Source organism: Pygocentrus nattereri, chromosome 20, assembly GCF_015220715.1.
Source record: "Pygocentrus nattereri isolate fPygNat1 chromosome 20, fPygNat1.pri, whole genome shotgun sequence".
Lineage (NCBI taxonomy): Eukaryota > Metazoa > Chordata > Actinopteri > Characiformes > Serrasalmidae > Pygocentrus > Pygocentrus nattereri.
Genome location: NC_051230.1, coordinates 18,042,126 through 18,066,788, shown reverse-complemented (window position 1 = coordinate 18,066,788; position 24,663 = coordinate 18,042,126). Strand labels below are relative to the sequence as shown.

Sequence of the window (24,663 nt, the reverse complement as noted above, 5' to 3'; positions counted from 1 at the left end):
GTTTCTGAATAGGTTGATTTTATTTCGATCTCGCACCAGATATTTCTTAAATTGCATTTAGCAGGATGAGGCTCTTCACTAATCAGGGAAAAATAATAATACCTGAACATAAATTTAATGCACATTTATGATGCAACTACAATGATGGAGATCCAGAGTCCAAGAAATGTTGAATAGATCTCAGGTGTTTGGCATGATTAGTCATTTTTCTCACATGTTCTTCCACAAAAGGCCTAATTTTGTACAAAAGAACTCTGTACCACCTAGACTGTAAATCACCCATTCTCTCCTTTCTCTTCAAATTCGGAGTGAAACTGACCTTGGCTTCATTTCCAAAAGGCATCACATTACAAGGAACATAAAACGTTTGAAGTGTGTATGACTTTGAACACAAGTTCAGACCCTCTCACTTCTGTGGAACTCTTTGTGGCTCTTTGGTGTGTTATGTATACAGACTTTCAGCAAGAGGGTTTTTTTCTTAAATGACTACAAGACTTTGTCCTTAAATATCTCAATGTAAACTGAGATAAAACCACTTGTTTTTTTGCCAAAAATGAACACAATACATCTAGTCTTGCTCTGAACGCTATCATTAATGTCACCATGTGCTTCTCAGTGCTGAAAAGATGCTTAATGTGGGCGCTTGGCCTTCCCCAGTTTGGTCTTTCTCACCTTTTTCTTTTACTAGACTTTCTTCTTTTTAAATCTTTGGTTCCTTTAGTATTGTGGACATCATATGAACACTGTTTGTGCTGTTTTCACTGCACAAAACCTAGCATTTTATATAAGCATCTATAGGGGAGCAAACTATGAAGCAGCCTGAACAACTGAACAATCAGTTCAATGGCAGTCTTAGTATAGTATATTCAACCATCAGCAATGTCTTTAATGCCTTAAGTTACATCTTTAGACATCTTTGACTAATATCTTCTAATACTGATGTCTTCAGGCAGAACTGAGCATTTCACACCAACCCACTCTGTTTACATCTCAACCATTTAATTATGCAGGAATTTGGCAAAAAGGAACCTTTAGTTTAACCTGAAATGCTAGGCTTGGCTGTTTACTTGATCAAATTATTTGCGTTTACAAATATTTAAGCAGCTACTGGTAAATTATTGGACGTAAACTTTAACAACAATGTTGTTTATCACTTCGTCCCCCTTTTCTGCTCATTTCTGCAGTAATCAAAGCAGCTCTGTTGAACGCGCTGGCATGTTGTTGTTGTTGTGGCCTGTAGGCGGCGCTCTGATATCACCAGTGTTCTGTACAGAGGCGTGTAACTCACTGCGCGTTAGCCTCGGGTATTTATCATTTTGAATTGAGTGAAGTGGGTTTACAGTTTGGCCATCTGGGCTGACCCTCGTCATTTGTGGATGCTTTAGCAGACAGAAGTGGTAACCAGTATCGTCTTTAAACTTGTTTTGGGCTGTTTTGGTCGCGTTTCCAAACCGCGCCTCTCTCCCACGCACTGAAAGCTGAAAGGTACTTTATTGCCCCCCATTATGTCTTCTTAATTAGTATTCACTACTTAACCGTTCTGCATGTTTGCCTGCCACCAGCCGTAAATCGCCCATCTTCCTCCAAGGGGAGCTGTTTTTGTTTCTGCGTGCGAGCTGAAGAGGAGCATTCATTCTTTTCACTAAACTAAGATCATTTTCGTGCAGCAAGTTATCAAACGAGGTAGTGCAGCAGAGAGACACCGACACTGGTGGGTGTCTGAACCTCAGCGTTAGGCTTTGGGCAAAGTTTCCCACCTAGAAAGGCTGTGGAGCAGCAGGCTAACGGACTGTCCTCACCGCTGTCATGGAGGGAGGAGGAGAGTGGAAGAAAGTCTGCACTCTGACGCTCACCGCACTTTTCATTCGAGGTAATAAACATTCATAACACGGTAGTAAACGTGTATAAGCCACAGAACGTGTGGAAAACGGCATGTAGTGAAAATGAATGGGAAGCTAAGTTACTTCGAGGTGAAGTAGCTCCAGAGGAGGCAAGTGTAGGTTAACTTAGCCAGCAGCCACCTGCCGTTAGCCAAACAGTGGGAGACTCACCGTCTCCACGGAGTTTCAGAGTTTGGCCAATATTACTGGCTAGTTAACTAGTTAGGTAGTTAGCGTTAGTTAAGTTGGTTGGTTAGCTAACTAAATCCTTTTAAGCCGTTTTTCCCACGAAGTAACTGGTCGGTTTCATGAGGATAGATTTGTTGGTCTGTCAAGAGCGGTGGGAGTAGCACAAACTGCTGATCCTACATGTTTTGATGCAGATCCCGCTGATTCCCAATCAGCTAAGCTAGTCCTGTTAGTATTACTAGGTGCTGTCTGGTCAGTTGCGAATCCATTGAAGAGTATGGACATTTATTCCTCCACAATATCTGCCTTCTTTTTAGGTCTTGAGTATTTTTAATGGCTTCTTCATCCTTCTGCCATGTTGCTGACCGTCCCTTTTATCTCTTTACCTTCTCGCTGTGACCTTTTCACCGAGTTGGTTCTTCTCACGTCCTAAAAGCTAGCCTAGCCTCTGATTGTTTACTGCCATTTATAAGAAAACCACATTTTTAAAGCTCATATTAAATAACGTTAACACATTTTCTGTTAATTTGTCATTACTGATAGCAATTTCAGTATTTTCTTACATTTTTACAGTACTTAGGCTCACCTTAACGTTCACCTACAGCTATCTGAAGTCCCTTAATCTTCACTCTGTTTTTCACAAGAGACTCTTTATCCATCACACCCTTAGCTAAGCTGCACATTACAGCAGTTACTTGCACTTAGGATCATTGTAAAGACAGCAGTAGCCAAATATCCAGTATTAATAACACTGCATGATGAACTATTTCACTGAAACATAAAACACCACCATGGTTAGCATAACAAAACAGATCAAATACATTCAATCATAGGAACGTAGTAATAACGTCTTAAAACAAAAAGTCATTTGAAATGACCCTGTTAGGTAAAAAATAAAAAGCAAATGAACAAAAACTAACAACAAGGAATGCTTGAAAGCTCCATCCCATCATTGAAATATTCAGAGACAGGCTGCTAATGTACGGTTCCTACTCTCATTGGCCATTTAATCAGATACACCTGCCCTAAAGATGCTTTTTGTGACTTTACAATTACTGAATGTTCCAGGTGCACAATTTGCAGGTCACCCACAACTACACCTATCCACTGAACAATAACCAGCCATCCCTTTCCTCATTCATTAATGGAAAGGAAACCTCTGTAGGACCACCACAGACCAGATACTATTTGGTGGACCATTCTCAGTGCAGCAGTGACTGACACCAACATGGTAGCAGCATGAGTATCTTAGAAAAAGCATGTATAAGCATAGCTGACAAAATGGCTATTACGTGTAGGTACAATAAACTGGCAATAGTGGTGTATTTTCTATTAGATAACCAGGGTAAGGGGTAGCATTTCAGTCATATTTGAAAAAGATGTCCTAATTAGTTCAAAGTTCTCCTCTTTTCCGTCCATAGAAGTGGCAGGGTTGAGCATGAGAAACGAACAGTTGGAAAAGTGTGTGCAGGTACAGGAGGGCCAAGCCCACAGCAGTGTGAGTCTGGAGGACTGCCAACCAGGCTTGGCCCTTCAGGAGTGGCGCTGGAGCTCGGAGAGCCAAACCCTCAGAAACCCGCAGACAGGCAAATGCTTGACTGCCATCCAGATCAAAGAGCATGAGAATGTTGGGCTGTTGACCTGCAGACCTGCAGAAAACGAAGGCCAGGCCTGGAGCTGCTCGAAGAAGGGCCACCTGACCCTCCATGGCAAAGGCTTACATCTGAGTGCGCACCATGACTCCTCCAATGTGTTTTTGTCCATGGATCGGGGAAAAAATAGCAAGTGGAGGACACTGATCAAGCAGACAGTGTGTGAGGAGGAGGAGGAAACAGATCGTGTGCCTGAGAAGACAGGACCTCGCATCATTGCTAAAATCCGCCTGTGGCAGCGTAAGAAAGCCTGGACTAATATCGTACCCCACACTGTCATCTAGCCAAATAACAGCATTTCATCCATTTGTTCATTAGAGACTGGACTGACTTTGTCTAAATGCAGTATTCTTAACCTGAGATGTATTAATTCAATAGTTACTAACTTCCTGAACCTGACATCCATTTTGCCATTGTTTCTGTGTTGTGCGCATTCATAACTGAATGTTTTATGTTTTCATTTTAATGACCTGCGTATTTCAGAGTTATCTGGACTCCTTTTAATTCACTCAGATGTGCTTGCCATCTTATTTTTTGTCCCATTATACTGTACACTAGTAGTTGTTGTTACTCCTCTGCTGTTGGGTTTAAGGAATTCTCCAGCTTTTTCTGTTATAAGCATACAATCGATGACTACACTCATTTCAACCTGTTTACCTGTAGTAAGTAATAGAGCTGAAAACCTGCTGACTCGAAACACACTTAAAATAGAAGCCGTTGCTGAAACACCTTCCCATTGGCTTCTGTTATAAGTGTGTTTTGAGTCAGTGGGTTTTCTGTCCTTTTCTAAGTAAAGATGCACTGATAACATACTGTTATTTTCTTCTGATACTGACACCTTATTGCAGATACTGAGTACCAATCCTAAGAAAATTACTGCCTAAAAATTCTGATTTATACTATTGCACTTTAGCTGCACTCTGTATGACCTCTCTGCTCTAAATGTATAATTGCACGCAACCTGTGGAAGAACATTTTTTTAACATCATTTTTTGCTTCTGGCCCCTTTCCAGAGCGGATGGCTCTGATTGTGAGCATGTTGAAAAAGCATTCAGTAATCTTGGGAGCTGTTTTTGGTGGCTGGCTTGCAAACCTAAAATGCCGTAGCTGTTCAGGAAACAAAAAGCCAGCTCTGTGTCAGTCTTACAGCCCCTCAGGTCAATTCTAGAAAGCCATGTCAGTATTTGGTCATGTTTTAGCTCAGCCTTTATCGTTCTTGCTTTTTGCTTGCTGACACTCTTAAGTTCTTGTTTTTACATTTACATCTTAGCTTTAACAACAGGTGATGGCACAGAAGATGAATGGGTGCCAAAACAAAGTCGCTGCACAGTCAGCAATGTCTTGCAGAATACATTGGACAAATAGAGATTTTATGAAGTTGAAATGAAAGAAATGTCAAATGATTGGAAAATAAAATGAAGAAATACAAGAGAATAAAAATGAATTTGGTTTACTTCAGCACTTTGTTTCACATTGACCTCGCAGACCAGTCTGCTGACCTGATTGACTACTAGCTCTGTTAACCCCCTTTTTAAAGCTCTCGTCCGAGAGCTTTACCCACTTACCTTTAAGTGCTACGTGTAAACTAGATGTATCTGGATATCAGAGATAATATGTGCTGTCCCCCTGCACAACTGATTTATGCTTAGGCACACATGTGACCTGTGATTAATGTCAGTAGCCAAGAGGGCAAGTAGCCTGGACCAATGAACCCCCTAGGCTGCCCATAAACACCATAAAAATGCCATCACGACATTGGATGCCTAAACACTACACATTCTTTACTAAAATTTACGGTCTAGGTCAGTCTTAAATTCACATGCAGTCCTAGTAAAACAATACATATGAGCACATGGTATGTGCTAATCATATAGAACAGCTATATAACATAATAAATGGGTAAACGTAACCAAGAAAGGATGAATATTCAAAAGGTAGAAAGGATACAATTCTCTTTCATCAGTAAAATAATCTGTTTACTGAAGTTACATTGCTTTAAGTTATCACTGACAGCCACACTCCCACTACGCATGTACCCTATGTAAAGATGGATAGCAACATCTATGATGGACTCCTCTGACTGTTAATATTATTTCAAGCTTTACAGAGTGACTTGAATCAGCATAGCATGTTTTTTTCTCCTTGTCTTTGTATTTCTTTGAATAGTAGAAAAAACCTTTACATTTTAATCTGGTAAAAACTGTGTTTTGTGTCACAGATAAAACATACTAAGCTTGAGTGAATGGCATTTACTGGTTGGATAAGGTTTATTTTCAAACGGTTAATAAGATTTAATGTAAAATCCTTGCTAGTTGTACCACCCATTCAAATACCAGCCTAACCGATTTTGCAAGGAGTACTTTTACTACCTCTTCTCTCAAACGTGAAATTATCCCACACCACTGACATGCTACTTGCTTCAGTAAAGCTACATTTGCTTGGTATCGGTGTTCTCTGTTGCCAGTAGACCACTGTCGTGTCGTCATTTTGTAGTCGCACCATGTTCTTATGCCCATATTAGGAACTAAGCTTAATTTCCTTATGGCCAGAATGAATAGGGTTATCGAAAAATCACCTCTATCGCACCCTGTGTTAAATTTAAATGTTCTGAACCCGACATGTTTTGTCTTGTGAATGTTCTTCTCTCAAGTACCACTGGATCCTCTGAATTACAAGGTCATTAAAGAGTTGAAACATGAATTTGCTACATATGAGCTAAAGCTACTGTGCACTGAATTCACATCATTAGACTGGCAGCCTCCTTAAGGCTTTTGGCAGCGTACATTTCCATCTACAGACTAAGGGGATGAAAAAAGTCAGTAAAACATCAGTAGGTTTCCCTGCAGTTCTCAGTTCTTCATCTGATGCTCAGTGAAACATGATAGATCTCTCCTTTTAGGTTGATTTTAAAAGATCTACAAACGTAGCTGCACTCAGGCTAATCCAGTGTAGACTCAGCATAATAATCACTGCTCACCGCTGATAAACTGATGTAGGCAACCAGAATGTCCTAATTATTATTTTAATGCTGGCAACATTTTTCTGAGAACATTTTTTCAGGACATTCACCAGCTTTTTGATCGACTTTCCCCGTTCTGCCTTAAATGTTGCAGCAGTTCAGGATGTGGGATGGGAAAATTCGAACAAGCAGCCCATGGAAGGTTGACAGGCATGATCAGAACTGACAGGTCAGTATTTTGTTTTGTTTGCTAATGTTTGTGATAGCTGCTCACAGCCGCTGCACTATTTAAGGTGGAACGGGAATATTCCAACAAGAAGCTGGGAAAAAAGAAGCTAAATCCAGTCTCGTATTTGTAACACAGGTAGTATTTTTTATAAGGAATTTTAGCCTATCAAAATATCCCACCCCGAGGATTTATTTACCCGTACACTTGTAATTACGCGCAACAGCAGAACATTTCGATAGCACAGCTCATCTGAGCACCGGCTCAGCCCGCGTTAGTTTTGTGTAGCTTAGTGACATCAGATTGATGCGCAGTAGCTTTAGCTCTGATGTAGCAATATTATTATTATAACTCTTTACAACCTTGTAATTCAGAGGATCCAGTGGTATATGGGAGAAGAATGTTCACATGACAAAACGTATCAGGTTCTGAACATTTTTATTTAATGCAGGGAGCGACAGAGATGATTTTTCGAAAACCCTATTCATTCTGGCCATGAAGAAATGGGGCTTAGACCCGGAGTTCCTAACATGGGCATAATGAGGACTACAGAGTGACGCAGGATTATAGTGGTTTCTACCAATACAGTGTTTAAGTGTCAGTATCAGGGGCTGAAATTGATACAGTGTTGGTGAAGCACTATTTCTAAGTGCAGGGAAGTTGTTGTCTGTGTTAATCAGCAGGACCCTACCAATAAAGAAGAAGACTAGTTAGAAAAACGCCAGAACACTTTTAACTGCAATGCTGTCTTGCTTTGTCTTTGTTTAGCTCCAGTGGATTATGGCCTGTCACCTTCCATGGCCACTGAGCCAGCTCAAATTTCATCTGCAGTTCCAGAAGCAAATAGTAGCATTAATGCTTCTCTGAATCAGCTCAGCATGGAGTATGGTGGGTATGCAAACATATTCACATACTGTTAACATCATGTTGTGTTAATAGTAAACCATGAAAACAAGAATCAGAAAACTTTTGAAAGCTATTAATGATGATAAGTAGTGAGTCAGTTGGAAGTACATTTTTGCTCACATGGGGGCAGCAGAGGATGGGAAAGCTGAGGATTGAAGTCAGTAGAGAGGTATTTTTTACAAAGCGGGATTTCTCATTTAGTCAAATATCTCAAGCCAAAAGTCAAGCTAGATTAATACTCTGTAAATCCAAATGTTTAGGTTTTAAAAATCTCACAGTTTCAGTTGAGCTGTTACCCTAATTGAGAACGAACAGGAGAAAGCTTGACTGCAACATCAAATAAACAACAGAGTTTAAAATCTAATTGCCACATGATTATTTTTGGAAATCAGTATTCTTGTTTTTAACAGGGGTTGTTTTTCCTTTATTATTTTACAGTGGTGCTTCCCCAAGTTTGCTCCCAAGTCGGGGAACAACTCAAATAAATACCATGACACATTAAAGACTGTTACAGAAAAGTGTTTGAGGCCTAAACATATGGATTTACTTAGTAGTAGGGGAGAGGGGATGAATGCTTCAGTCACAGTTTGTGAAGAGAACCTCCTACAGATTATCTACAGATGCTCAAATTATTATGAAACTATGTGGTGAAACTTTAGGGTTAGGACTTTTAGGTTTAGGTTTTGGGTTGAAGTTAAGGTTAGGGTTAAAGTAAAAGTTAGATTTAATACAAGTTAAGGCTGCTCTATGTTACATTTGTTATTGTTAAAATTCAAACAGCATTACTGAGTCAGGAGAAAAAATATGGTAAAATGTGGTGAATGTATGCGGCTCCCTGTAAGGCCTGAAATAAGTCTGAGACACCGGGTCAAATTTCATGTTTTTCAGACCATTAATGTCACAGGCACAGGCTCAAACAGAAGGTTCAGCTTAGTTTAGGTATCAAATGCAAAATCGCATTATGCTAATGAAGATATGATGACAAAAGTTGATAATTCACTTACGTCTTCAGGAGACACGTCCTTCACCAAGTTTTTACCTTTTTGTTTTTGATCATCTTTCAAACATTAGATTCATCTTCTTCGGGAAGGATCCGAAGCAAAAACTACATTACGTAGCGTGCAATTACATATTTCCACTAAAGAGGTCTCCAAATCCTTAAAACTTACATAGTGTAGCTTTAACATTCATTTGCATTATTATAATAGATTATAATAGATATTTAGTTGAACGATAGTTAATGACAAGCTGCCAATCTACATAACATCTACAGTGGACTCAAGCAAGTGTTTCCAACATTCCTATAAGACATTTCATTTTAAGCTTAAGTTATCCATCTTACTGAGAAATCCTGCTTCATGAAATACCCTTCTGGAGTCCTTATTTCATGGTTTAAAGTTCTTCCAACACTGTGCAGGAATTCCAGAGCAGAGCAGGGTCGTTTTTTATATCTAAATAACGGCTCATGACAAAATGGATAGTTCCAGTACAGAAGTCTGATTGGCTGATCTATGTTCAAAGGTGTTCAACACACACCTGACCGCCTCACAGCTGAACTGTGTATTACTGCACCACGTAAGAAAAAAATCTTTGTGCACTTGATGGAATAATCTTTGACTCCGACGCTACTTGCACGGACCACAGAGTGTACTGATGAAATAAGTTAAACCAGTGGGCTGACTGCTTATTTTCTCAACTAGGCTGCTCAGCTAGCTAACAGGCTAAAAGATAGCAAACATGCTAAACAACTTCTTCATTAATATCAAAAGCTTAAATTAGAATGGGGTGGTGGGGCGCGGTGGGCAGCGCTGTCGCCTCACAGCGAGGAGGGCCTGGGTTTGATTCCCCGGCTGGGTGACCGGGGTCCTCTCTGTGTGGAGTTTGCATGTTCTCCCCGTGTCTGCATGGGTCTCCTCCGGGTTCTCTGGTTTCCTCCCACAGTCCAAAAACATGCAGTCAGGCCAGTTGGATATGCTAAATTTCCTCTGCGTTTGTGAGTGTGTGAGTGACTGTCTGTGTCTGTCTGCCCTGCGATGGATTGGCGACCTGTCCAGGGTGTATCCTGCCTTCTGCCCAATGACTGCTGGGATAGGCTCTAGCACCCCCCCCTCGCGACCCTGAGGAAGAAGCAGCTTAGAAAATGGATAAATTAGAATGGTTACTGTATGATTCACTGTAAAACAGCAATTCAAAAGTCTACAGAATGTCACTTGAACAGCTTCTGTGTTTCAGTCAGATTTACCTTAAGTATCATCAAAGCCAGAGTGAATCTCAAATGGCTCTGTGCTTCCTAAATAGTGTGCTAACTATGTAAGTTATGAAATTCTAGCTTCTACAGCCAAATAGTGCACTATTTGTCGATTATGGGTGTGACCAAATCCCAAATGGCTATTTGTTAACTATATAATGCACTGTTTGCGTACAGGATTTCAGTATTTAAATTACTACATAGTGCACTATATAGACAGCAGGGAGCCATTTGAGATTAAGCCCCAGTGTGAGAAAAGGCCTGTTAGCTTGGTGCTCTAAACAAGACTTGCGGTGGTAATTTGGTGACCAAAAAGTACTTAGAAAGTGAAGGTTTTTGCATTAAGCAGTGTTATGTCATGATATCTCTTTACTTTTTTTTTTTTTTTTGATCCCACAACCGGGGAAATTCCACCTCCGCATTTAACCCATCCGTGCAGTGAAACACCACATACACACCAGTGAACACACACACTAGGGGGCAGTGAGCACACTTGCCCGGAGCGGTGGGCAGCCCTATCCACGGCGCCCGGGGAGCAGTTGGGGGTTAGGTGTCTTGCTCAAGGACACCTCAGTCATGGACTGTCGGCCCTGGGGATCGAACCGGCAACCTTCCGGTCACAGGGCCAGTTCCCTAACCTCCAGCCCACGACTGCCCCATGTTCATTATTATATGACCAGTTTATTACAGGTTTATGAAATGAGAGCCAAATACACTAATGACTGACCAAACGTTCCCCTGTTCCGCCTACTGTTACGAACACTCTTGTGATAAAATTGCCTCTTATGGCTTATTGCTAAATTATATGTCTATGGAAAATATTCTGCATATATTTTTTTTTAACTGTCGCATAGCAATGACCTGGCTCTTTATGTATGTATGCAATCATAAACCATAAATCATCTTTTTTGTAATAATAAAGCAGACCTACTTTATTAATAAAAACCTTTGTTTACATTGTTGGTCATCAAGTATCAGCTCAGTAATGCATGTGACTACACTGGTTTGAAAAAGCTTTGCAATTAATAAGCTATTTGTTTTGTTTTCATATCGTCATCACAGTCCTTAGAACTAATTTGGCAGTCATTCAGGAACAGTATGCTGCACATGCTTTTCTGAGAACAAAGATAGAGCAGGCAGTGACATGTTTAATGAATAGGCGTATCGAGTATACCTTATGGCTTTGAAGGTTGTGCTTAGATTTGGATACAGTTATCATACATTACAGTTATCATTGCGCTTTTGTTTCGTGCAAATCGTTATTGTACTTTTTGTTATTGTTTATTTGTTTCAGTTATGTTATGTCATTTTGTGAATCTGCCATAACCAAAACTTTCACCAGGAACATTGTAACTTCATTTACTTCATTGTCATTTAAACCTGAAGCATGAATGACACGTTACAGCGATTGAACAGTGAAGTATGTGGTTTCTAACAGGGATTGAATGGAAGGTGACCATGCTGGTCTTGAGCTCACTTGCCCTCCTCCTTGGACTGGTGATCCTCATCCTAAACATCTACCAAAACAGGTCAGCTTCCACTTTTCACATGTTATCCCCATCATTGCTTGTTTTTTAAGGCAAGACAAATATTTCTAATTCATGTTTCTATACAGACTTTATTAGTGCTTTTTCATGTGCAGATCTCCACAACAGTATGCAAGTTCTATAAAGTCATTACGTAATGCTTCAGTTAGAAGCAGGTTGTGGAGGACAAATAACTGAGTGGTTTTTAATTACATGGAGGCATTATCATATAGCTCATCTCTGAGAGCAATAGTACAGCAAAAAATCCAGTTGGCACAGTTCTTATCTATGTCTAGAACTAACAGCCACAATGTGTTTGGACAAAGGTATGGAAAAAATTCTGGTTTAGGAATGGTTGTTACAACTGTTTTTATATGTGTTACTCTTTTTTGTTTTTTCAGATAACAGCACTGTTAATGTCAAAACACATAAGCACGTCTTATTAAGTTAACTTTAAGGCAGTGTGTGGTGATTTAGGCATGCCATTTGCTTGGTACTAATTGGCAAATACAACCCCAATTCCAATGAAGTTGGGACGTTGTGTAAAACATAAATAAAAACAAAACGATGATTTGCAAACACGTTCCAAAGAAGTTGGGATGTTTACCACTGTGTTACATCACCTTTCCTTTTAACAGCACTCAATAAGTGTTTGGGAACTGAGGACACTAATTTTTGAAGCTTTGTAGGTGGAATTCTTTCCCATTCTTGCTTAATGTACAACTTCAGTTGCTCAACAGTCCGGGGTCTCCATTGTCGTATTTTACGCTTCATAATGTGCCACACATTTTCAGTGGGAGACAGGTCTGGACTGCAGGCAGGCCAGTCTAGTACGCGCACTCTTTTACTACGAAGCCACGCTGTTGTAACATGTGCAGAATGTGGCTTGGCATTGTCTTCCTGAAATAAGCAGGGATGTCACTGAAAAAGACGTTTCTTGGATGGCAGCATATGTTGCTCCACAACCTGTATGTACCTTTCAGCATTAATGGTGCCTTCACAGATGTGCAAGTTACCCATGCCATGGGCACCCCCACACCCCCAGACCATCAGAGATGCTGGCTTTTGAGCTTTGTGCTGATAACAATCCAGACAGTCCTTTTCCTCTTTGGCCCGGAGGACATGACGTCCATGATTTCCAAAAACAATTTGAAATGTGGACTCGTCAGACCACAGGACTCTTCTCCACTTTGCGTCAGTCCATCTCAGATGAGCTTGGGCCCAGAGAAGCCGGCGGCGTTTCTGGGTGTTGTTGATATATGGCTTTCGCTTTGCATGGCAGAGTTTTAACTTGCACCTGTAGATGGAGCGACGAACTGTGTTCACTGACAGTGGTTTTCTGAAGTGTTCCTGAGCCCATGTGGTTATATCCATACAGAATGATGTCGGTTTATCTGTTTAAACATTAAATATCTTGTCTTTGTAGTGTATTCAATTGAATAAGGGTTGAAAAGGATTTGCAAATCATCGTATTCTGTTTTTATGTATGTTTTACACAACGTCCCAACTTCATTGGAATTGGGGTTGTATAAGCTTCCTTTACTTCTTGGCTATACCGCCTCATAGCTTGACTTTAGAATCAGATATCTTGGCTGATTGGCTACATTTTGCAGTAAGGCCAAAATGTGCTCATATTTTCTTGCCAAACTCTTGATTTAAATGAATTTCTTTCTCTGCCAGGACCAGGAAAACTGTTGTGGTTCTTAAGTCGTACTCTTCAAATGAGGCAGTCAGTCAGCCTGGATCACCAGTTCCCAGCGAGAGAGCTCCTCTGACCAAACACCCCATGAGACCCCCCAGATCCCCTTCCATCCAGCGTGGGGAGATCCTTGTGGAGTGGAAGGATGGCTCAGTCACTCCCCTGTTCGACACATACCTGACCTCCCAGACCAACAACTTCCAACTTCACAGGAATAAAAATGTTGTGTGATGGTATGTGGTACACCTGGTTTGATTGTTTGAAACCTGAGCCCCTCTTTCCACTCAGTTCCTCAGGTTTCAGTTTGCTCTTTGGTATGTTGAGCTCTTTTTTTAACATTACTTTTCACGGATGATTGTTTGATAGAGTGGATCTGCAGATGATATGTACAAAATGTACTAGCAGTGGCCACAAGACTGTAAACAAGCATAATGCACAGACACACCCTTTGGTAGCGCCACATGAATAGCAGTGGTGCCAGGCAAAACTATAGGGTGCTTTCAGCATGGTCCAATGTCAGTGAATGTGTGGGTGGGTGTGCAAATATGTGCACTTCACTCTGTGATTCCCCAGGAGACTGAGCTACAGTACACTGTTTACGTTTCAGTAAAACCTCAAAACGCCTGGTGAAATTTACGTAGGGGAGCACTAACGGAGAAGAATATTTACGACTTATAAACAGACAGATTCTGGATGTCATTATACACATTTTGAACACTGCCAGAAAATGTATAGGGTTCAGCAGGAGGGCGTGAACCTCAAGAAAGACTGTGCTCACCCCTAAGCTAAACTTCTCGTCATGAGTGTTTAGTTCATGTGTTCAGGTGCAAGTTTGAGCATGTAGGGAACATAATGTAGTGAACCAGACTGGCAAGTTGGAGTTTAACATAAAGAGGCATTTGCACCAGTCACAACTTGCAGTAATGTTACATAATTATAAACAAGGTCGGGCTCTTAAATTATAAATGTCACGAAGGTGGTGCAGCTGCTCTCTGTAGGAGTGAGCCCATGTATTGATGTGACTTCATGTGACCTCAGTAAGGACAATAATAAATAACTAGATTCTACAGCTAATATATAGAATGTAAAGTGTTTGTTGGCGACTCATTCAAATGCCAGATTTCTCCAACCATTTTCAGTACAGATAGACTAACTTGGTACATACATGCAAATAACACAGTAGTTAACATTTGAAGTTGAGTTTACTCCTATTTGTATTCTGTTCTAGTTTTTCTCGTCTTGCTTGATCAGTCCTGTGCAAAAGAGATCATGCGTTCATTTAATTTCCAGTCAAAATGGCCAACAAGTTCTTTTTTCAGCATCAGTGAAAAAATTTAGCTGCTTCTGTCTTTGATCTGCAACATCTATTAATATTTTATCTCATTTTTTTATCTGTTCTTTTCTTTTGATTTTACTCATTTTTCTTTCACTTTTCTCTTCCTTACACATATGTAAATTATTATATTACCTAATAAGACCATAATAATATTCTGGAAATTAAATACATTAAGAGCTCTATCTTACTTTTGCACAGGACTGTATGTGTCCACAGGAAATCTTTCCTTCCTGGTTATCCTCAAATATTATTAATAATGTATAACAAAGTTTAGAGAACGTTTTTAGAGAAAGTTATGTGCGCATTCTTAATTTTGTGTTCATCCTTCACCCCACCATTATCCACAAACATGGACCTTTCAAATGTAGTTTATCTGTACTAGCTAACATATTGAATTCTCTTAAACAGTTAAAACAATGTTGGTACTGTTTTCACATTGTAGAAATGGCCTTTCTGGTGAATAAGGTCAAATTTAATTCTATTATAAATGGTCCAGAACTGAATTTTATCTTTGGCAATGACAATATCATGTGGAAAGCGGACATTTATGAAAGCATGACCTGAAGTTGTTTCTTTTGCTTGTGCCATGACTGGATTAGTAAAGTATGCCTTAAATATGCATTGTGTGAGGCTTGTATATCCAACCACAGCTATACATGCAAATGTATGTACTTGGTCAGACTAGGACATTAACTCATATCTAAGTACCTACATGCAAATAGACCTATGTTGAAAACTGGAATCTCTTTCTTTCCCTTCTTTAGACGAGCCAATGCTGTACAGGTCACTGATGGTAACTAAATTTATAAGAAAACATGTTAAATGTTAACATGCGAAGCACTTTTAATATCTTTAGTATGTAAGATCATTCACATGTATTAAATGTAAATTAACAGGTTTGAGTTAAAAGTCCTAGTATTTATATTATAACAATGAAAATTAAATGTCATAAAACTAACAGTTTTGTTTTTAGTCTTGTATAAGTAAGATGTGCTGTTCTTCTGGAGGTACGGTCTCCAAACTGGTGTGTATGTTTATCCTATAAGATTTTGTTTATTTTTTATTAAGAATAACATTTACATGGGCTGTAATATAAATGTGTCTGAATATTTTGATAAATAAACTAATCCCTCATGTGTGGGCCAGGGAAAGGCAGATATTCAGGTTGTGCTTGGAGAAAGTTACGTGTCGGGGAAAACATGTCCTGACAAAGCCACAGCTTTCTATATAGAATCTTTTACAGGTGTGCCTGAGAGCACAGATGTCTACAGAAGATTGTTTTGCTACTCATTTTTTTTACAGAAATGAAGGAGACAAAACACCAGATAAATCTCATTCAAGATTCAAGACCAGTTAACAACTTGCATGTATTAAGCAAAATAAGTAAAGCATAACAGAAAATGACTAGTGATGGTCACTTGTTGGGCCCTAATATTTGTGTGGCTTTAACAAAAACAGTTAAAATTGTTTCACGTGACATTTTTAGCCTTGCTTTATTCCTTAGAATGAAGCAAACTGTTTTTGTTACAGTGCTTTTTAGATACACATAAAAAAAAAATCTGGCTCTACCCTTTTGTGCCTTGTTCAAGACGTAGGCCAGGATGTACAGAACAATCTCACTTGTGAACTGAAACACCTGTCTGGATCTATTGGAAAGCTATGATGATATATTTTTTTCTGACAGCCAGCAGAGTTGTTTGGCCCTATATGCTGAATACGCATGTTGCATAGGGCCCCCAGATAACACAAGGGCCCGGCCTCCCCCCCTTATGTCAAAGCCTCCTATCATTGAGGATGAAGCAGAACTAGCTATCTGGACCCGAACAAAGAAAAGAACACCATTAGCGAATTGCAGGAACAGCGGTCAGTTGAACTTGTGTTCTGACCAAGTTTAATGACAGCAAATGCTAGCTGGGCAGTGGATCTCTCTCTGTCTGCCTTGCTAACCTAGCTGGACAGTGCTTGTTGATTAGCTGGACATTCTGGACAATACGGATGCAGAGCTCTCATGTAATAATTACCAGTTATGCTGCCAAGCTATAGTATGAGTAGTATTTTATGTTAGAAAATGTCTGAAAGGAAATCGGGGGCCAGTGTGTATGGGCCTGATGCAGCTGATGAAATTAATAATAGTATAATAAGTTGACCTATTCTTAGACCAACAGATGCAGAAAACTGTTTTAAGGTTTGGCTGTGTGGCAGTTGCAAGCGGTTCACATGGCTCACGGATCAGTTAGGTGGGCTGCTTTACAGAACTTTGCTTAAGGCTCCAGGGAGGTGAGGACCTGCTCTTGCAGACTATGATGCTCTGCACATGGTGCATTCCCTCCACGTTCCAACTTGTATAGCTCCCAAAAAGCCTGGTTGCACTGAGTGAAACTACATGTTCTCAACATGGAACACTTCAGCTCATTCCTCCAGACAAAAGTGATTGTTTCAGAACAGAAAGTAACATTAATTAACATTTGTGTATTAAACTGGAATAATGTTTTTCTTTCTTAAAATAAACACCTATGTTGAAATAATCACATACTTTTAACAACTAATAAGTAATTTTTTATATTCTATTTATAGACTAGTTTTACCAGAGGAAGTCGAGTGAGGTAAATTGTTTGATTCCCCCAGCTGATTCCTACAGGATGAAGTATCTGTGTAATTTCCCCAAATTATGCCAGATAGCCCAGATCAAAACGCCGTAGCCCAGGCTTTCCAGTTAATACCAGATAGTATTAGGCTTGTAAAGTGGGTTCATTTAATTTAACAATTGCAAAAAAGAGTAATCGTGTCTCCCGCTCACCAAGAATGTGAGGTGTTGTCTATTACCAGGATTCATTTTTACACTTCCTTGAGGTTGATTTGAACAAGTCTACTGTTACTGTAAGTTCAACAAATTTCATCAATTGATAAATTATAAAACATCATTCTTTCAGGAATTACTTAACAGACTTGGAAAAACTACAGACTTTGCAGGTTTGGGTTAAAATCACAGATCTTGTCTGTAATCATTCAAATTACAATGCCTCACAAGTTTAAACTAATCCAACTCGAAAAGGGCTTACTAACTAAAATCTCAAGAAAATAAGGAATTATTTTGAGCTAGTCAGTCACAGTTTGAAACTTAGTCAGAGAAAAACCTGCTTTCTTCTACCCTATGGAATCCATACAGTAAACATGTGAGCTCTTTTAACTAAAGAGTTGTGTCTGTGTTCATTTGCCTAGAAGTTCATAATAGATAACCTGCTAAATTGGCACAAAATCTGCAGACTGCCAGTAATTAGTGCATGTTTTAGTGAATCTACTGAATCGTTGTTTCCACGTCTTCCACTTTTAATAACTCTGCTACAGAAAGTCCGCAGTAGCAACACTCCTTATCACTTCAGCATGAATGGTGGCTAAACTGGTGGAGGCTGAACGAGAGGTCATATGTAAATGTGTGACATCACAATCTTGATTAATTCAAAACATGCAGTTTTTGGCAGTTCAGCTCCAGTAGATGGTCTGAAAGTGGACAGTATACCTTGAAATATGTTTTTTCGTATGTGACCTTGAACTGAGCAAATGACAGTTATGACATATAGGTCTGGTTTACCAGACATGGTTAAGACTAGTCTAGGACTAAATTGGATTACCAGTGGTGATTCATCGTGCTTTAGTTTAGGATTAATCATAATCTGGGTCTAGCCTGGGACTGAGTCTGGCCTGTTTTACTTGCTTGTCCACAAATTTGCAGTATTAAAATATAAAGTACCACTAGAGCGTTAGATTTATGTGCTAGAGGCTAGTCCATCATGACGTGAGTGTATAGCAAATCTGTAGCACAAATCAATCTACTGTGGCAGTTATCCTTATCTTAAAGCAATTCTTGGGTTGGTGTTTAATGAATTTAATACAGCAAGTGTGAACAGCATTGCAGGTTTAAGACCCAAAATAACCCACAAGGCAATAGTGCTGACAGCCAGTGAATCCTTCATTTACTTCTGAGGCTTTTTAGGCATAAAGTGTGGATTGAAACATACCAACCTAAGAGCAGATGTGCTGTCCCGCATGGCTATCTATCCAGATAAGAGAATGTCTCCACCCAAGGATGTCCCCACCCAAGTACTTGAGCTGGATGGGGCCACTTTTTGTATTAGTGACCCTCCTTCATCTGTCCTCGTTCTGGATGCATATCTGCAGTAGTAACCATTTCAATTAAATTTTTGTCTTGTTGTATTTGTATTTTACAGAGTAATTCAAGTCGTGACCTCGAAAACATTTTTTATGTCACATTATGTAGAAACTCAGCTAACCTAAAAAAGAAGCAAATCTGTAAAGCACTGTAAATCACTCTCAGTTGGCTTCTGATGGTTTATTTGGGCCAGAACATCTGATAACCGTTCCCTTCAATTAAGCCTGGGCTTCAACAAAAGTACAGCACAGAGACGTGACTACAACCGAAGCCCAAGTGAGTTTAGGAAATTGTTTGTTGCAAAACAATACATTTTGAGGATCCGGAGAAAGAGGACAGTAATTGACAAGCACACATTTTTCCAAATCTGCAGGGAACTGGGAGGAAGTGTTTTTATCTGAGGAAGGTATCTGCTCATTGTGGAAGCAGAGTTAACACTAAAGGATGAAAAAATAGACTTTCTTCACCAAATATTGCATGTGATACCTTAATGTATACATGATGCTGAACTTTATTGTTACGTTGTCAAAACAATATTTAGAGGGGTTTTTTGCTCCAATCTAGAAAAAAATTTGAGGCCAGAATTATTTAAAGATAAATGAATCCATAAACATCACAGTATAAATGAAATGTTTAGAAAATCGACATTTTTAAATCAATTCAGAATCGCTCACGCCCACATCGCGGTGCATCTAAGAATCTAGTTTTTCCGGCACCCCTAGTACATAATATCATTAAAAGATTTAGGAAATCTGGAGAAATCGCTGGACACAAGGCACAAGGCCAACGTTCCACATTGGATGCTCGTGATCTTCGGGCCTGCAGGTTGGATTCTGTGCTGGAAAGCACCGCATGGGTTCAGGAACACTTCCAGAAATCCTTTTCTGTGAACACAGTTTGCCATGCAATCCACAAATGCAAGCGAAAGCTGTATCGTGCAAAGAAGAAGCCATATGTCAACGTGATCCAGAAACTCTGCCGTCTTCTCTGGACCAGAGCTCATTTGCAATTGACTGAGACAAGTTAGAAAACGACGCCAGACGAATCAAAATTTGAAATTCTTTTTGGAAACTATGGACGCCGTCTTCTGCGGACTCAAGAGAAGAGGGACCATTCAGCTTGTTATCAGTGCACAGTTCAAAAGCCTACATTTCTGATAGTGTGGGGTTACATTAGTGCCTATGTCGTGTGCAGCTTACACACCTGTAAAGACACTATCAATGCTGAACTGTATATAGAAGCTTTAGAACAACATATGCTCCGATCCAGACAACACCTCTTTCAGGAAAGGCCTTACATATTTCAGCAAGACAATGCTAAACCACATACTTGCTTAATCATAACAGCATGGCTGTTCATCAATAGAAAACATTTGGCACATCATAAAACGAAAAAATCCAGCAAAGAAGATTTTGAAACTGGGGTTGTAATTTGAAGCCTATTTGATTTAACTATGTTAGTGATTGATATGACTTAAGTTCTGCTCCTGAAGTCCTAACCAATGGGAGAGCTGGCTTGGCCATATCTACCATGATACCATCAAGAAAAAAAAATTTGGGGCAATTTTCCACTGGGAGCTTCAAAAATGTAACCCAACTAAAATGTAATAATGAAACTGTGGAGTTTAAATACAACAAGCATGATGTAAAATAAAAACGAACAGACTTTTATTTCACAGAAATCATTAGGCCTTTTCTGAAGGCCTAGGAGGCTCTGAGGTTTGTCTAAAATGTACTTAGCTAAATGCATGTTGGGTATATGGTAAAAAGTGTACACTAAATCCTTTTTTTCACATTTCACATTTTTTATATATGCATTGTAAACATGGCTTCTTTCAGCACTATGAAGAAATCAGCCAGTAAGTTTCTCTACAATGAACCATTTCATATCAGACCACTTGAATGACTTGAATATTTACATGTTAACAATTCTATTATGCAGAAATTTGGAAATCTGCGTGTATGTGTGCTTGTAGGTTAAGGCTTGCAGAGGGTCAAAGATTGCTCCAGGAAAAGCGCATAGATTAACTGAGTGCTTGCAACCATTTATTTGTGTTAGATGAAATCTAGCCCTTCCTTTGTCAGTATCCTTTGCTTTTTCCCCCACTTTTTACTCTTACTTACTCCATGCAGCTAAAGCAGTACAGCTATCTGATAAGGAAATGGCCTCTCTCCACCCAAAAGTAGCTTATATTGTTCTGCGTCCTCTATTACACTAAGACAAACAAAAACTACTGTGATTCAGTTTTGAGGATGTTTTTTTTTTTTAAATAACACCCATGAGGAAAAGTAGGATGACTGCAGCAGTAGTCTTTGCGGCCAGCATACATTTTTGGACAAGCGATTCTGACAGACCATAATTTTCAAGGCTACCAACCTCCTCTGGAAGGTAATGGAAACAGTCCAGAGAACTAGAACTTTCCTGCCAGAAAAATAGACTACCCACCTGGGGACAAAATGATGAAAAGAGTTTTACAGCCTGGCAATCATGCCTTTGGAAACATCTCCTAAGACTTTACCTCAGTGCAGATTTCCAGGGTTCTGCACTTTCACATATGGGCAGCATATGGTTGACCAAACACTCTCTAGGTGTCCGAGCCTAGAAAAGTCTGAACAGAGAGTTTATTACCGGAGGATGACCCACTAAAACGGCTTTTATGGAGCAAAACAGGAAACATTAAAAGCTGATTAAAAGCTGGCTAATCGTGAGCTTTAGAAGTGCTTTCTGTACCTCTAGCAGAGGAGCACATCATGACACCTCCCGATGCCAGACAGAACACATCTGTTTAAGAGTCCAAAAGAATGAGGCTCTGGACCAAGATAACTCAATTCAGCTGAGCCTGTTATGGGAAAGAAATGAAAGAGTCATAAATCTAGGATTTTTGTACTATGTACAGCCTTCAAGGTAAATATCACAAGCTAATGCAGTGCAACTCATTGTCTCATTGTCAAAATCATCACAGTGCACCTTTGTTCCTTGAAAGTTCCCACAATGCACCTTAAAAACCAGTGTTCACTGTCCTCCCTTATGGAGTTTCTATTGAAATAATAAAATTCACAAGCAAAAATTTGCATCAAAATGCCCAACATATGAAAAAAGTAAAGCTCACAGTGGAAAAATAAGAACTAAGTTTACATGTTTAAAAATGAGTAATAACCTGTTTGAAATGTTCAGTTTAACTCCAATTATTTGTACTTGTAACATATTATAGTGTTTACTGCTATCGAAGAAGACACAGCTGATGCACAGGTTGTTGTGCTTTATTAACGCTATAGTTGGCCGCTCCCACGTACACAAAGAGAGCTTCGTCTAACAGTTTGCTCTAAGCTTTACTGTGTCTTACTTCCTCTGCCATCAGCATTAGACTAACTCAGTGCTTCCTAGTCTACACAGAACACAGCAATAGCTAGCCCTGCCTTCAGAACAAGAGTCCTAACAAAGAAATGCTACAATTATCCAAAAATTGACATGCACACATTATGGAACACACTACAATATGTTGGATATTTTGGTACTTAATATTTTTCTTTTTTTTTTTTCAGATTTTATTATTTGTTTGAAACTTTTGACACAAAACGATCTCCATACTCCCTGACCAGAAAGTTTTCAAATGGAGGATAAATGTACGTTATGTCACTTCCCAGCTTGCAAAATCACCTGGCGCAATTCCCACTTTAGTGTCAGTGCAATCGGCAGAGAGTTAGATGCAGCCAGAAACAATATGACCAATGCCGACCCGGTCTTACCACAGCCAGGCTTGGCTAATACTTGTAGGAAAGCCTCTGACCTGAATAGCTGGCGGAAAGGCTGCAGCCCTGCACAGCCCTGTGATTTAGGGCCTGTGGTGTGTACCGGTAACTCCAGAATCACCATAGCAACGGAACAAAGAAAGTGCAGGAATGCCACATGAAAGAAATGCGATTTAAACACAAGCGGCTTGCGGCCTCCACAATTTCTCCCACATAAAGTTACACTTTAACTAACTGCTATTTTGTTTAGTGAAAGCCTAACGATATTTGAATGGACTAACAAGCTGTGCATGGAAATGGTTTTTGTTTACTGGAAAATATTACCTTATTTATTTAACCTGGCTAGAATACTGCATGCAATGTTAGCGTAAATGTTATTATTAACCTAATATTAGATATTAATTAGATATTAGATATTATTAACCTAATAGATATTAAACTAACTAGCTGCATCCTGAGGTTAAAAGACGCTGGAAATCTGTTTCAATTTTAGAGCTTCCTTTAGCTCCTGCGTTAACCGAAGCTTTTCTGACAAACTCCAGGCCAACATCACCTCAAACTCACATAAGTGGAGGGTCGATGTTTGTGTGAGATGTGTGATCATTATGCTCTGTTAAATGTTTAAATCTTTATATAGATATTACACTTGTGTTTAATCTTTTTATATATTTTTATTGAATGACCTGTGCCTTCAATGTGTACTGTGGCAAATGCCAAAAAATGCATCCATATGACTAGAAATGTTTGAAGTTATGTTACATCCCTACTATTAAGTCATCAGTTCACTGTGTTCTAATTACAGGAGCCATGAATCACTTAGGTGAATCATGGTTAGCCTGGTGCTAGCAATGCTAATAAAAAAGATTGTTATGCAAGTGATGTTAATCGAATAATGATTCAGCTGCATTAATCATTACTATGTGTGTGTGTGCTATGTGAGGGTGTGGTCATGCAGAGGCAAAGAGGCAGCTTCAGAGAGTCAAAAATGACAGTTTCAGTATTCCAAGGAGGTTCTAATCACTCAGTGGAAGTACAAACCCATCTACACATTATTTCTGGCCATAAAAAACACAATACATTCAAAGAACTGGGCGGCACGGTGGCGTGGTGGGTAGCGCTGTCGCCTCACAGCGAGGAGGGCCTGGGTTCGATTCCCCGGCTGGGTGACTGGGGTCCTCTCTGTGTGGAGTTTGCATGTTCTCCCCGTGTCTGCGTGGGTTTCCTCCGTGTTCTCCGGTTTCCTCCCACAGTCCAAAGACATGCAGTCAGGTCAATTGGACGTGCTAAATTACCCCTAGGTGTGAGTGACTGTCTGTGTCTGTCTGTCTGCCCTGCGATGGACTGGCGACCTGTCCAGGGTGTATCCTGCCTTCCGCCCGAAGACTGCTAGGATAGGCTCCAGCATCCCCCCGCGACCCTGACGGAGAAGCGGCTTAGAAAATGGATGGATGGATGGATTCAAAGAACTGTCCCAAATAGCAGTCTCCCCAATAAATAAATAAATGCCTTGTAGCACATTCAACTACTAGCTTTTCACTTAAAGGAGCATGCAATTAAACCTTACAGGAGCATAGGGAGCACTTACATGAGAAGTATAATATGTCCACTGATGGGCTTAAATCCAGTATATTTAAATGAATGTTAAAGAAGTGCATAAGACACCTAGTTATAGTTCTCGATATCATTTGGATTTACCTTCTAGAAAGGCACCAAATTAAAGTGGCAAATACCGCACTTCTACCATTGAAGATGTAACCTATTTTCACTTTTAGCACTGAAACCATGGCTTTAAGGACATGCAGTTCATATATATAAAATATCAATGCAACCAGTATAACACCATGGACATGTAAGGTCAATTAAAAAGTATTAGATGGCTTGGCAACATAGACAATGAAGGTTTGTGTTTCATAGTGCCAAGCTAACATGCTGTAAATCATAAGCATGACAGCCCCAGACACATGGGCCGTCACAGTGTGACTGACACATGACTTTATCTGGGTCTCACTTCAAACAAAATGAAAACATCCATAAAATAACTGGAGTGTCCCAACCTAAAACAACACTGTGGCTAAACAGAGTAGGCAAGCTTTGTAGTTGATGTTGTACTATGTTGGTGCATAAT

General features: G+C 39.7%; 1 protein-coding gene across 2 annotated transcripts; it reads left to right on the top strand.

Annotated features, from left to right (window-relative positions):
* Positions 1-1,263: 1,263 nt before the first annotated feature.
* On the top strand, positions 1,264-15,579 carry LOC108426221. Of its 2 annotated transcripts, XM_017695550.2 has the most exons (5): positions 1,265-1,870; positions 3,491-3,961; positions 7,675-7,794; positions 11,499-11,589; positions 13,267-15,579. In XM_017695550.2, exons 1-5 carry the CDS (start codon positions 1,807-1,809, stop codon positions 13,514-13,516), a joined length of 996 nt encoding a protein of 331 aa, XP_017551039.1. In that variant the 5' UTR covers positions 1,265-1,806; the 3' UTR covers positions 13,517-15,579. The 2 variants fall into 2 exon arrangements, with proteins under 2 accessions (XP_037387867.1, XP_017551039.1); XM_037531970.1 differs by lacking the exon at positions 7,675-7,794 and having other exon boundaries at positions 1,264-1,870.
* Positions 15,580-24,663: the final 9,084 nt, after the last annotated feature.

Excerpts from the sequence above, each read along its gene's own strand:
- LOC108426221 (XM_017695550.2), top strand. The coding sequence starts at position 1,807 with ATGGAGGGAGGAGGAGAGTGGAAGAAAGTCTGCACTCTGACGCTCACC. Across the intron at positions 1,871-3,490 it reads CACCGCACTTTTCATTCGAG|AAGTGGCAGGGTTGAGCATG; the intron begins GTAATAAACATT and ends TTCCGTCCATAG. Across the intron at positions 3,962-7,674 it reads TAAAATCCGCCTGTGGCAGC|CTCCAGTGGATTATGGCCTG; the intron begins GTAAGAAAGCCT and ends GTCTTTGTTTAG.